This window comes from Callorhinchus milii, unplaced genomic scaffold (assembly GCF_018977255.1).
Source record: "Callorhinchus milii isolate IMCB2004 unplaced genomic scaffold, IMCB_Cmil_1.0 Scaffold1, whole genome shotgun sequence".
NCBI classification, from domain to species: domain Eukaryota; kingdom Metazoa; phylum Chordata; class Chondrichthyes; order Chimaeriformes; family Callorhinchidae; genus Callorhinchus; species Callorhinchus milii.
The window spans coordinates 87,125,847-87,140,809 of record NW_024704742.1 but is presented as its reverse complement, the minus strand read 5'-3'; the positions used below and the strand labels follow the sequence as shown (position 1 = coordinate 87,140,809).

General features: G+C 45.1%; 1 protein-coding gene across 1 annotated transcript in view; it reads left to right on the top strand.

Annotated features, from left to right (window-relative positions):
- pgm5 (phosphoglucomutase 5) overlaps window positions 1-14,963 on the top strand; it is a 119,529-nt gene that overhangs the window by 72,349 nt on the left and 32,217 nt on the right. Inside the window, exon 8 of the mRNA XM_007892643.2 lies at window positions 10,704-10,839. Within this exon, the coding sequence (XP_007890834.1) occupies window positions 10,704-10,839 (136 nt within the window). The remainder of the gene's footprint in view (window positions 1-10,703; window positions 10,840-14,963) is intronic.

The following is a 14,963-nucleotide window of genomic DNA, read 5'->3' as shown; positions in this document are numbered from 1 at the left end:
TTCTGTATTTTGTTGGCATTCGACTACAAAGTACACAGTCACTACACTTTGCAGCAAATCCTGTGAAGGGGTCTGAGATGTTCTCCTGACATGAAAAGAGCTGTATGAAATGCAAGGATTTTTATTTACTTATATTTAATGTGTGATTAAACACCACACTTTCCATCCCATTACATCAGAATGTTTGCAGCTGATGAATATTGACAAGAGAGAACTACTGTATTCTACAGCTTTCAAACAGCTGCCACCCAGTTCCAAAGTGACATGTATAATTTTCCATTGTTTACCTCATGAAATATGCTGAAAGTGCATTCCTGAATGATTAAAGGATGTGAATTGGGATAAAAGAGATTTGGACTAAATATTCCATCCCTCGTTCCTTTCAAAGGTCATGTAAAGTTAGTGTTTTTGTCGGTGTCCTAGTTTATTAGGCTAATGTGCTGGGGATTTCTGTGTATTTAACCCAGACATTCTACGGAATCATAACACAGCATACAGGAGCACTGGAAAACAATGAAATCTGGGAAGAAGAAATTGTTTCTCCCACAAAATATACAGTCACTTCATTTTAGAGTATATTCTGTGAAGTGTTTTGAGATATCTCAACAACGTGATAAGGCGCTATATCAAATGCAAGTATTATTATTATTAATCAAAAGGCACAGACATTTCTCATAGTCCAGTGGGTACTGTAGGTTTGTTTGCCAGGGATGATATCAGAGATGAAGATTTATTCATATTTTGAAAAATTGCGTCTGTTTCCCTGGAACAGACAGTTAAGAGGAAATATATATTCAGTTTTAGCTTGCTGAACTGCCCCAGTATGTCACAACAGCAACAACAACTTGCACTTATATAGTGCCCTCCATGCAGGGTAACGTCTCAGAGCGCTTAACAGTGGCGGAGCCTGACTCCAAGCTGGGGGAGGTGGGAGGCAGCCGTAAGCTCGGTCGAAGAAGAAGGTTTTCAGGTGGAACGTGAAAGAGAGGAGAGAGGGGACAATGCAAAGGGATTGAGGGAGAGTGTTCCAGAGTTTTGGGGCGTAGTGGCTGAAAGCATGGCCTTCAATGGTGGGGCGGAGGGTGCGAGGGATGAGCAGGAGGCTGGTGCCAGTCGAGTGGAGGTGCCAGGTGTTGGATTGGGGAATGAGGAGATCGCAGAGGTAGAGAGGTACCAGGGAGTGAATGGATCTGAACACTCCAAAACTTATTCTGGGGACCCAAGCCTTGGCTCTTGCTAATCCGCTCCCTCAGGAATTAAATAAGCAGGATGCGTCATCCCTCTGGGGACAGTGAGCACATTCCATTCCAACACATGGGAATTTCCATATACAGGTGGGAGGCATGGAATTCTCATTTGGTTTGGATACTCTTAGGCATGGTAATGGGTTTCTGCATGTGTCAGACATCTGGCTTATTAAAAAAAGGCAGATCCAATAGTGGGCTCCAAAATTCAGAACATTTTGGGTAATTTGGTAACACACATAAAAAAGCAAGTTATGCATACTACTACTAATAATCCTTGTATTTGATATAGAACCTTATTACGTCTTCGAGATGTCTCAAAGCGCTTCACAGAATATACTGTAAAGTGTAGTGACTGTATATCCTAAGGGCTGAACATAATGCAAACATTGTCCTGTAGCTCAGTGGTTAGAGCACTCGCTTTGCAAGCGAGAGACCTGAGTTCAATTCCAGGCAGGGCGAAACCTTGGGCAAGTTTCCTTACTCCACACGTCTAATAATAATCCCTCCAAAACCAAAAACAATAATAACTTGGTCATTTTCAATCTACGACTGTTTGTGGGACATTGCTGTGCGCAATTGGCTGCCGCGTTCTCCCACAAATATACAGTCAATTCACTTTACAGTGTGTTCTGTGAAGCGCTTTGGGACGTCCTCCCGACATGAAAAGCGCTATATCAAATGCAAGGATTATTATTATTATTAAGGATTATTATTATAGCTGCATGCATTATGTTGAGAATTTTCAATGTATTTAAGTGAAAGCTTGATTCATACATGAGGGAGAAGGGAGTAAAGGGATAAAGGAGAGAGAAATAGGGGTGTGGATTTGTATGGAGTATAACCACCAGCAGGGACTAGTTGGGCCGAATGGTCTGTTTCCATTTGTATCTCTCTATGTAAATCTATGTAACACATGGGTATTGGATATTGTTTTTGGAAAGTTAAGTGGAAAATTAGAAGACACCATGAGGATAACCAAATACAAAATACGTTGCCAGAGACATTTAACAACAATTTTGACAACCATTTGAACTGGAAGAATGTGAAAGGGAGCAGGGAAAGAGAATGGAGTTGAGATTAGAGCAGTTAACTCCAGTGGATGAGCTAACACCATTTCAGGCTTGGTGGGCCGAATGGCCTCTTGCTTTGCTGTCATTTCTATGATTCCATGAAGCATAAGGGTAGTCTTGGGATATCTTCCTGAAGTGAAAGACACATACAAATGTAAATTTGTTGTTTGTTCAATAAACGAGAAGGAAGTAACATCAATGGTAACCTGATGTCCAAAAGTTAGTCACTTTTCTGCACTTTATTTTCCTGTGGAGTCCTGTAGCTCAGTGAGTAGAGCACTCGCCTTGCAAGCGAGAGACCTGGGTTCTATTCCCGGCAGGGTGAAATGTTGGGCAAGTTTCCTTATTCCACACGCCCCTGTTTACCTAGCAGTAAGTAGGAACCTGGTTATTGGTCAATTGGCGGATTGCTTTTCCGGGGATAATAATCCTTCAAAAAAATACTAATAATTTGGTCACTTAATCCACGACTGTTTGTGGGACACTGCTGTGTGCAATTGGCTGCTGCGTTTCGCCCACAAATATACAGCCAATTCACTTGATAGTATATTCTGTGAAGCACTTTAAGTCATCTAGAAGACGTGAAAAGCGCTATATCAAATGCAAGGATTATTATTATTATTGTTGGGCCTGAGAGTTTTGACTCAGTTAAATGGTTTATGACAGGACATGGAGCTGAAATTTTTCGTATTTCATAACACATTCCTTGTGATATTCCTTGGAAATTCTCATGATATTTATTGGAATGGACTGCACATTCTCTCCCTAGAAGTACGCATTCTGCTTACTTCATTCTAGAGAGTATTAGGCAAGAGATTGGCAAAAACCAAAGCTTGGGGACTCCAGAGTGTGGGTTGGGGTACTGCTGGGGTTTAACCAGCTAAAACTTGCCATTGAGAGCACTTTCTGGCAAGCTTTCCTGCTACTTGTCCCGACAAGGCTTTGGCTTGCAGGGTTAATGGGACCCAAGTGGAAAGAGTCCCTGGTCCCAGTGACTGGCCTCCCTTCCAAGTCCTGCAGATGAGCCAGGCTGGCTGTGCTGTCGTCAGCAGTGCCCTAGGATCCTGCCTTTCTGTGTGGCTCAGGAACTGCACGATTGAGACTGACACTGAGGCTTGGCTCGATTCTGACATACAGTTGGCAAACATGGCTCTTTGGAGCCAGTTCAGGTCCAAGGAGACTCTACTTACTTCCTCCCAAGGAGGATAGTCACTAGTTAATCATTTAACATCCGACAAGTGTGGCTTTGAGCCCTCAATAGGTGGATGGCAGGTACCAATAACTTCCTGTGAGGAACTCCCTGGTGAGAAACTGAGCAATTTTATTTAGGGGAATGTTGGTCATCAGGAGAAACTCCCATCCCTTTTTGAATAGTGCCATGGACAATTACACTGCACAGAATAAGTAGTTATTCTTGCCTTAGTGCATAAACCAATTTAAGAGAGATATTTTGTTTTGACTACAGACAGCGAGCAGGGAAACATGATGTGGGTTTGCACTAGGTCAGCCTATGCTAGTGAGTGTTGAATTGCTGTGATACAATGGGCTAAGGTTTGGTCAAGGTCACCACTTCAGGCATTTGGCTTGCTGACATAAATAAACTGCACATCCTGAAGGGCTGCACAGATTCCAGTATTTATTGGGACACTTGTTTTGAAACCAGCAGTGAGAGCTTCACCTGCAGGTGATAAAACTGAGTATATGACTTATGGTCGATACGCTTCATCATTCGCGTCACAGTTGTGGCTATGTGCCGTGAGACGTGCAGTGTAAATTTCAGTAAAGCTAATCGGTAAATTTCAGTAAAGCTGTATTTGCTTAATCTTTCATTTTGTAATTCATCCACACGTACCCTATACATTCGATTCTTCAGGTTAAAATTGTTCATTCACTACATGGCTATTTGTGGGATATTGCAGTACGCAAATTCTCTGTCACGTTTGTCTGAAAAACACACAGCCACTACACTTTACAGTACATCCTTCAGATGTCCTTTGGATGTCCTCTGGACTTGAAAGGTGTCATACAAATGTAAATGTGTATTGTATTCTGTGAAGTGCTTTGAGGTGTCCATCTGACATGAAAAGTGTTACATCAAATGCAAGGATTGTTTTTTTTATATAATTTTTCAAGATAATCAGAAAACTAATGTTATACTCCAATTTCTGTGAGAGATTTGTATATACCTCACCCTTTTTCCCCTGACACCGCTTGCTGTTATTATAAGTTGTGAAGGCTTCCGTCTGCTTTTGAAGACTGCCTAAAAAGATCTTTGTGAACATGGACCGAATACTTCTGTAGAGAGTGGTCGCTTGAGGATTTTTCTTTGGTCAGCTGGGTGTCTGACACATACGGACACCTATCACGATGCTTAAAAGTATGTCACCTACACATGGAAATTGCAGAGATAGATTGTTGGAATGGAATGCACACTCTCCCTAGAGAAATGCATCCTGCTTACCTAATTCGGGAAAGTATTAGGCGCAGGTTCGCAGTAGCCAAGGCTTGGGACCCCTAGAGTGTGTGTTGGGGTACTGCTGGAGTCTAACAAGCTAAAACCGCGTAGCTTGCCATTAATAGCACTGTCTGGAAAGTTTTCCGGCAGCTTGTCCATCTAGGACGACCCTACCTATTAGGGCTTTGGCTTGCAGGATTAGAGGGAGCGGAGTGGTCGGATTCCCTGCCCCCAGTGACTGGTCTGCCCTTCCAAGTCCTGCCGATGAGCCAGGCTGGCTGTGCTGTACGTTATTTTGGAGCCAGTTCAGCTCTGAGGAGACTCTGTTTGCCCCCCAAATGAGTGACCAACACGGAAACCCATCGCATGTGTGTCCAACCAAACAGAGATCCACATAAAGATACCACCTCTGCATGGAAATTTCTCTTTGTTGGAATGGAATGCGCAGTGCCTCCCTGAAGGGACACACTCTGATAAGCTAATTCTGGAGACTGTTAGGCTAAGGCTGGCAAGAGCCAAGGCTTGTATAAGTCTGGGTTGGAGTACTCCTGGAGTTTAATGAGCTAAAACCACATAGCTAAAACCACTGAGAGCATTGTCTGGCAAGCTTTCCTGCTGCTTAGGGCAACCCTATTCGTTAGTACGCTGCCTTAACAGAAGCCGAGTGGTGCTGTGAATGCAGATAAAGGAATAGTAAGCGCCTTTCTGATTATTCCTTTCAAAGTTGTTGTCTGGAATCCCCTAAGAGACAGTAAGATAGATAAATGCCTTAAGAGTCCTTCAGTGGGTTCAAATTGTGGGATCATCAGATCACTTTAAAACTGGTGGTGAGGATGGGGGAAGGGATCTGACAAGTTTGCCGCTGGGTTGAGCAAACACGTATCTTCACGGATAAATGGATAAATACACAATGAAGTAAACTAGTGCAGCAGTTAACTGTAAGTACTTCACACTTTTAAGTTCATACAAACTACAGGTCACACATGGACGTAATTTCCAGTCCATATAAAGCATTGATCAAGTCAGTAATGTCCCACTTGCAGCTGTGCTAATTGGGGAAAATTTTCTATGCACGTAACTGAGAGTAAGTGTGCGGTACAAGATCCAGTGTTTATAAGTTCTCTTTCTGGGTAGCCACGCAGAGGGAATGAAAGCTATTTATGTTGTCTATAAATGATTGTATCCAAAACAGATTACAGCACACAGTAGCCTGATTGTAGTCATGTGGCTAGCCATAGACCCACTCCCAGATCATGTGCCATCGAATTAAAGCAGATGTCGTGTATCTGTTTACAGTCGTGAAAAGTAGAACAGTTTGACACTGTGAGGGCTCAAGGCATCAGTGTGAGGGCAAATGTCATTGACGTCCATGGGAGAGTAATGCCTCTTCACATGATAATGAGTAAGATTATTCTGGGCAATGTGTTTGAGGAGAAAGCAATCCATGAGGACTGGCAACAAGGACCACAACAGCAATAATTTGCACTTGTATAGTATCTTCCATGTAGGGTGAACTTCTCAAATCGCTTTACAAAGACAGGGCGGGAGGACAAGTTGAGACAGAAATAGGGTGTGAGTGTGTGTGTGTGTGTAGGGGAGATGGCCGAAGGCGAAGTCATTGGATTCATAAAATTCAGGTCATTGCTGATGTCACTGTGTTATGCCCAGCAAGCAGGAAGGGATGTTGGAGGTGACATTTTTAGCACAAGAACTACCAGGTGGCTGCCTGCATGTGCAATGAATGCATTATAAACAAATCAACATTGTAATGAAGCACGTTATAACATGGCTTTTGAAAACAGAGCAGGAGAAGCGGAGGCAGAACAATGCAACATTGCGTATTGTTAATCCACTGAACATTACAGTAATAATTTTTAGACTTTATCTGTACAAAAACTCCCGAAGAAACGTTTGTCCTGCTCTGTAATATTCACTTCATTTCTGATTGATCTCATTTTGTAAAACACTTCGAAATGTTTCTTTCATGAGGAAGCCGTTATATAAATACAAGATGTTGCTGTATTAAGATTGTACATGGTTAACAATATTGGCTGAGGAAGCCTTGCCCTGTTAGATTGAGCCTTTGTTTCCAATTTGGGATTGCAATGTATAGCTCTGGTAGGGAGCTTGTAAAGTAGTCACACAATGGACTCATCAGCGTTTCGCCCTCAAAATACACAGTCACTAAACTTTACAATATATTCTGCGAAGTGCTTTGAGATGTCTTAATGGCATGATAAATCAAATGCAAGGATTATTATTATTAGATACCTTCTGTGCTGCAAATTCTATGATTCTGTGATACTTCTGTCACTGTTTATTTTTGTAAAACTTTGAACCTAAGATCGATTTAAACAAGTTGTACTGATTTTGTGCTTTACAGGTAGGATGAGTGTGTCTAAGTGCATTACCGAGGTGATAAGCAGCAGTGAGGGGAGGGTTTTGAATAGATTTCATCAGGTCCCTTTGCAAGATGAAAGTGAACTGATTTGATTTTACTCCACTTCACTCCTAGTGCACTGCAGCTCTGTTCCCACAAGATCCAGTCACATTCTACATTTCTCTTTCAGAAGCACAGGGTTTCTGCTGAAGCCACTGTATCAAATGCAAGGATAATTATTGTAAAAATTTTAAGAAACATCTTGAAGCGCTTTACAAAATTAGATGAATTAGAAATGAAATGGACGATGCAGTCATCCATGAGCACTTCACACAAAATCCCTGCACTTTACAGTAAAATCCCAGGAAATGTTTTGAGACTTCCTCTCAATGTGAAAGGCTCTATATCAAATGCAAGAATTATTATTGTTATAATTTTCAATAATTATTATTGCTGTACTGCCAAGAGGTGAGCACTCTGCCAACTCTGGTTTCACACATGCTCGAAGGTGCCAACATGTTGTCAGATTTGCCCACAGATCGAGAGTAACCGATGCCTGTTGTTGTTTTGTTGTTTCCTCTAAGCATGCTACTGTGGAATTCAATAAACCTCACACTCAAGTTGAAATAAATAGTTTCTCTTCAACATTTTTTTGGTCTTTTCCACGCCAGTATTAAACATGCATGTACATTCGCTATCATTTGTCAGAGTTACTGGCAGAAATATGGTGTCATCCAACTCTTCTGGGTTTATGCCTAATGATTCTTAGTTTGACTGCAAATTATTCAATCTCAATTAGACAGAATGTTGGACAGATCCCAGGATCCCAGCAGTTCAGATCAGTTCAGTTTGTTGCTATAAGGTCCCTGAGTGTTTTACAGCAATTATTGTGAATAGGCCATGACCAGGGTAGAATTTGAAGTATAGATTATGAAAAAAAACAATTTATCACTAAACCAGAAAACAATTTGATTTTAATCAAAGAAAATAAATTGTTTTGCTGGACAGAAAATAACTAGGATGATTAGGAGAGCATCCTGCAACCTCTTCCTTCCTTTCCTTTCAGCATTTCAGCACTTTGGGACGCCCTTCTGGCATGAAAGGAGCTTATATGAATGTAATTTATAAATAAGTGAAGTCCTGTAGCTTATTGATTAGAGCACTTGCCTTGCAAGTGAGAGACCTGGGTTCGATTCCCGGCAGGGCAAAACGATGGGCAAGTTTTTTTACTCCACACGCCTCTATTTACCTAGCAGTAAGTAGGAACCTGGTTGTTAAGTCAATTGGCCGATCATTTTTCCGGGAGTAATAAGTCCTTCAAAAAAATAATAATAAATTGGTCACTCAATGCACGACTGTTTGCGGGACACTGCTGTGTGCAATTGGCTGCACATTTCGCCCACAATATATACAGTCAATTCACTTTACAGTATATTCTGTGAAGCACTTTGAGATGTCTTGAAGGCGTTAGATCAAATGCAAGGATTATTATAAATGTAATTTGTTGTTCTTTCTCCCTCCCTCCCTCCCTCCCTCCCACAAATGTCTGTTGATAATCATTCTGCAACTGCGTGCATGAGAGGACTTAAGCAGCGAGTGACTAATGCTAGAGAGGGTTGAATCCCCGAAATCTACCTACAGCTCACCTCTTTACTCAGCTCTCTCCCCTGCCCCCAAGATTATTTTCATTGTTGCCTGTGGGCAGTAGTGAATGTGGGTTTAAAGACAGACACAGACTACTTGTCCCGAATGGCTTGTTTTCATGCTGTAGCAGTCTGTGTAATTCTATTTCAATAAATAGTCTTTATGTTGCCAAGAATAGACGTGTTACCAAGCGATTGCCAGTTAAAATCCTTCAGCCACTCAGTCTGCGGGTAACTGCATGATTCTGGGAAAAGTAGATGTGAAAATGTACAGTTGGAACAGGACCTAATTTGGAATTTGGACCTTGTTGCAAATTCAAACCTTCCACACTTTGAATTGACCTCCAAAAGGCCTCACTTTGTCGTGGCAAACATAAACTTTTAATTTCACACTTTCCTTTCGCTTGTGTGTTTAATTGACTTTGTGAAGCCTCAGGCATCAGGAAACATTCTGAACTGATCTATAAGGAATGTATTTCCATCGCTGTTCCCTAGCATCGGATTGCATTTAGTAAAGTTGTTAATGGCCTCCACTGTGACATCCCGTTGTGCTCTCGTTTGTGGTGCTCGAACAGGGCCTCTCAGCCTGGTTTGACCACCACTAACAACCACTCAACTTCACCAAAATGTAATGATCTATCAGCAGCAATTCAATTTTATTCTTGAAAGCCTGAATTCTCTCCAGAACCAGGCTACACACACCCATAAATAATAATGATTAATAAAACTAAGCCTTGCATTTGATATAGCATCTGGAACATCAAAAAGTGCTTCATAAGTATTTAGTAGACGAATGTGGCAGTCAATTTGAAAACAGCAAAAAAGTTTATCTGAGTATTTGTTGGCCCCAGGAGAAACGTCATTCTCTTTTCCAGTAGTGCCATTGCATCTTTAATGTCCACCTGAACAGGAAGGTGGGACCTTAGTTTAACATTTCATCTGAAGGACGGCATCTCTGGCAATGCTGTACACTTCCAGGACTAGCGAAGCAGGCCTTTTTAGTCCATTTGATTTCATCGTTCCAGTATACCCACCCTACCACCCTATAGCCACCCTACCATCCTACCATCACAGCATTGAGCTGCTTCTTAAATGAGCCCAATGGGCTATCCTTAATATTCTTGATAACTCGCCCCAGTTGTTAACTACCCTCTGGGTAAAGAAATACTTCCTGACGCCTGTCTTGAAACTACCTTTACAACCCTGAATGCTTCCACTTGTTCTGCTGCCCAAAAGTATTTTTCTGGATTTACTTTCTCAGTTCCATTTAAAATTGTACAGATCTCTAAAACGTCCCCTCTGAGACATCTATTTTCAAGGTTGAAGTGGCCTAGTTTGTCTAATTGTTGCTCATTGCTCATTCTTCTAACACTGGGTTCTCCTCTGCACTGCCTCTTTATGTCTTGGTGACTAGAGCTCTATACTGCCTGACAAGAGTTTGAGTATGACATCTGGGGATCTGAACTCAATATAGCCCAGATTTTCATTGTTTATAGCTGCCTCACGTTGTTTTGACTTGTCCTGACTCTTGACTGTCCAGTGCCTTAGGACGTCCTCCCGACGTGAATGGTGCTCTATAACTGTAATCTTGTTGTTGTTGGTGGTGGTGGTGGTGAGCACTGAGCCAGCTAATACCTCTAGGTCTCATTCAGCTTCCACCTGGCAAGTTCTATCAGATCCATGGAGAATGTGTGGGTTGTATATGCTGCAGATCTGTCTGTCCCTTTGGTCAAAACTCCCTCTCTTGCCTTTTCTGCCTGCTGATCCTTCACAAGTCCTCTGAAGTGTTCTGAGCATTCAACCAATGTAAAAAGAGCTATACAAGGGCAAGTTGTTGGTGAAACTGAGAGCAACTTAAAAGGAGCCAGTCTGTTGGTATCACCCAATAATGTTTTTGGTTTGTTTCAGGATCAGATCATATTCGAGAGAAAGATGGTCTCTGGGCTGTCCTTGCATGGCTCTCTATCCTTGTGGCAAGAAAGCAGAGTGTGGAAGAGTTAATGAAGGAACACTGGGCAAGATTTGGTCGTAATTATTACTGCAGGTGAGAACAGAAATTGAACACAGACCACAGATTGCCGCCCACATACTTACCCAGACCAAACTCCAAACCCACATCTCACCAGTTCTGGCCAGGTTTCACTAGCTCCCCATCACCGAATGGATTGACTTCAAGATCCCCACACTCGTGTTCAAATCCCTTCACTCTCTGGCACCTTCCTACTTCTCCGACCTCCTCATTTCCCAATCCACCACCCAGTGCCTCCGCTCGATTGACATCGGCCTCCTACTTGTCCCTCGCACTCTCCGTCCCATCATTGGAGATCGTGCTTTCAGGCACTACACCCCGAAACTCTGGAACACTCTCTCAGTCTCTCCACCTTGCTCCCTCTCTCCCCTTTTTCAAGTCCCGCCTGAAGACCTTCCTCTTCGACTGCTTATGGCCAACACCAACCCCCCCACCCTCGGCTCGGAGTTAGGCTCCACCACTGTTAAGCACTTGGAGATGCTACCCTGAGTGGAGGGCGCTATATAAGTCCCAAGTTGTTGTTTGTCAATGAGGTTCAATGATTTACCATCTAATGTTGACCTGCGTTCCTGTGGTCTGCAACCCTAATTTTGACTCTTAAAAAACTTACCCTCAATCCCGCCAACCTTGGCCACTACTGCCCTATCTCAAACCTGCCCTTCCTTGCCAAAGCTCTGGAATGTGTTGTTGCCAACCAACTTCGCACACACCTCTCCCTACAAACTCTATTCAAACCCTTCAGTCCGGTTTCCACCCTGCCCACAATATAGAGACAGCGCTTGTGAAAGTCACAAACAACAACAACAACAACATGATTGCATTTATAGAGCGCCTTTCACGTCGGGAGGACGTCCCAAGGCGCTGGACAGTTGGCTCGGGACCCGAGCAGGGGGGAAATGGTCAGGGTGAGGGGAGGGAAGGGAGGGAGCGAGGAGGGGTAGAGAGTCGAGAGGGGAGCTGAAGGCACGGTTGAAGAGAAAGGTCTTGAGACCGGCCTTGAAGGAGGAAAGGGAGGAAGCAAAGCGAAGGCACTGGGGGATGGAGTTCCAGAGCCTAGGGGCTGAGAGGCTGAAAGCCCGGCCACCGATGGTAGGGTGGTTAGGGCGGGGGATGTGGAGCAAACCGGAGCCAGAGGAACAGAGGGTACGGGCAGGTAAGTAGGGTTATAGTAGGTCGGAGAGGTAGGAAGGTGCAAGGCACTTGTATAGTATCTTCTGGGGGATGGAGAGCCAGTGGAGGCGAGCGAGGGTGGGAGTGATGTGGTCGTGAAGCCTGGTGCGGGACAGTACACGAGCTGCAGAGTCTTGAATGACCTGCAGCTTGTGGAGGGAGGTGCCGGGAAGGCCGGTGAGGAGAGAGCTCCTGTAGTCCAGCCTTGAGGTGATAAAGGTGTGGACCAGTGTTTCAGCAGCGTGAGGGGTAAGGTAGTGCCGTAGTCTGGCGATGTTCCGGAGGTGATGGAAGGCGGTGCCAGTTGTGGCGCGGATGTGGGGAAGAAAGGACAACTCAGGGTCGAACAGAACGCCGAGGTTCCTGACTGGCTCTGAAAGGTGGATAGTGCAGCTTTGGATGCTGATGCTGTCAGCGCCTGAGGTGCGGAGGCGCTGACGTGAGCCAATCAGGAGGGCCTCAGTTTTGCGCACGTTGAGCTGAAGAAAGTTGTCTCTCGTCCAGGACTCGATGTCGGACAGGCAGGCTGTCAGGACATCGGTGGTCGTGGAGTTGAGGGTTGAAGAGGAAAGGTAGAGTTGGGTGTCATCCGCATACATGTGGAAGTTAACTCCATGTCTGCGGATGATGTCACCGAGGGGGAGCATATAGAGGGTGAAGAGGAGGGGACCGAGGACAGAGCCCTGAGGGACACCGCACGAGACAGTGCGGAGGCTGGAGGAAAAGCGGTTTGCAGAGACAAAATGAAGACGGTGGGAGAGGTAGGACCTAAACCACTCAAGGACAGGGCCTTGAAGGTTGAGGTGGGAGGACAAGCGGTCGAGGAGGATAGAGTGGTCGACCGTATCGAATGCTGCGATTGGTCGAGGAGGACGAGGAGGCAGACGGAGCCCTGGTCACAGATGGTCAAGATGTCATTAGTGACCTTGACCAGGGCAGTTTCCGTGCTATGGGCAGCACGGAAACCCGACTGAAGGGGTTCAAAAAGTGAGTGGGTGGAGAGGATAGAGCGCAACTGGGAGGCGACGACTCTTTCGAGAACCTTGGACAGGAAGGGGAGGTTGGAGATGGGCGGTAGCTTGATAGCTGCGACGCATCAAGGGAGGGTTTTTTCAGTATGGGAGTGATGGTGGCAGTTTTGAGGGGAATGGGAACAGAGCCAGGGAGAGGGACAGGTTAATGGTGTCTGTGAGAAGTGGGGCAAGGAGGTGGAGCTGGGAGATAAGGAGTGGAGTGGGGATGGGGTCCAGGGAGCAGGTGGTGGGTTTCAAGGATGAGTTTGGTGACAGGGTGGGGAAACGGGTTCGAAGGGGAGGATGGGTAGGAGTCGGAGTGTGGGAGGGAAGGGTTAGGGGGTGGGTGGAAGTTGGAGGGGCAGTGACCGCGGAGCGGATTCCCTTGATTTTGGATTCAAGGAAATCCAGCATCTCCTCGCAGTGAAGGTTGGAGGAGATGACCTGCGTGTGGTGGCGGGAGGGACGGAGGAGTTGGGATGTGGTAGAGAACAGAAGCCTGGGGTTGTTCTTCGCCTCCAGGATTATCCTGGAGTAGAAGGACGACTTGGCCGAGGCTAGAGTGGAGCGGTAGGTTTTGGGGAGGTCCAGCCAGATTTGCCGGTGGACCGTTAGGCCAGATTTGAGGCAGGTGCGTTCAGCGGCCCGCACCTGGCTCTTCAGTGAGCGGAGGTGGGTGGTGAACCAGGGGGAGGAGCGAGAATAAGAGACAGTACGGGAGGTGATGGGGGCAAGAGTGTCGAGTGTGGAGGAGAGGGTGTTGTGGAGGAGGGTGAGAGCAGAAGAGGGATCAGTGAGGGTTGAAGGCCAGAGGGAAAGGAGTTCAGAGGACCTCAAAACAATATCCTTTCTATCTGTGACCAGGGCTCCCTCTGCCTCCTCATCATCCTGGACCTCTCCACTGCGTTCAACATGGTTGATCACACCATCCTCCTCCACCGCCTGTCCTCCATCATCCACCTCAGTGGGACCGCACTTGCCTGGTCGGAGTCCTACCTTACAAACCACTAGCACTACATTTGTGCCTATGGTTTTTCTTCTCGTTTCCACCTGGTCACCTGCGGTTTAGCCCAGGGCTCCATCCTTGGCCCCCTTCTCTTCCTCATCTATATGCTCCCCCTCAGTGATGTCATCTGCAGATGCGGGATTAACTTCCACATGTATGTGGATGACACTCAACTCTACTTTTCCATCTCCAGCTGCAACCCCCAGTCCCCTGATGTTCTGTAAGTTCCCTAACAGCCCTCTGGCCTCAATATTGATTTCAACAATTTCAGACCATATCAGCCCACCTTCCCCCTCCCCCTCTTCTGTGACCATTGCCACATCATCTTAGTTCCAGATACACCTTTTCTCTCTTTGGTCTTCCTATTTTGTTGCAATTTGTTCCCCCTTTGTTTTGCAGTATTAACACCTCTATTCCCCTACTTTTTTGCAATCCGCCCCTTTGTTTTGCATCATTAACATCTCTTTAACTCATCAGCCCCAGTCCTGTACCCCATTTTCTCCTTTGTCTTCCTTGCCCTGCCTCCCCCCTCCCTGTTAACCCTTAAAAGCCTCTCTCTCCCAACATGTCTCAGTTCTGATGAAGGGTCGTGAACCCGAAACGTTGACTCACTTTCCTTTCTCCATAGATACTGCCTGACTTGCTGAGTGTTCCCTGCAACTTCTCTTTTTGTTTCAGATTTCAAGCCTCTGCAGTATTTTGCATTTTGATAATAATCTCTGCATTTGATATAGCACGTATTACATTGTAGAGATATCTCAAAAAGCTTCACAGGATTTTACACCAGCTTGTGTTTATATAGTCCTCCTCATGCAGGGTAACGTCTTAGAATGCTTACTGAAAAATGCAGTGACTATGTATTTGTAGGTTAACTCAACACTCAGAATTATAAAGTTGCATGCCACGCAAGCATGTGTAGCACCTTAACGCGGCACTCTAGAGCCGGCATG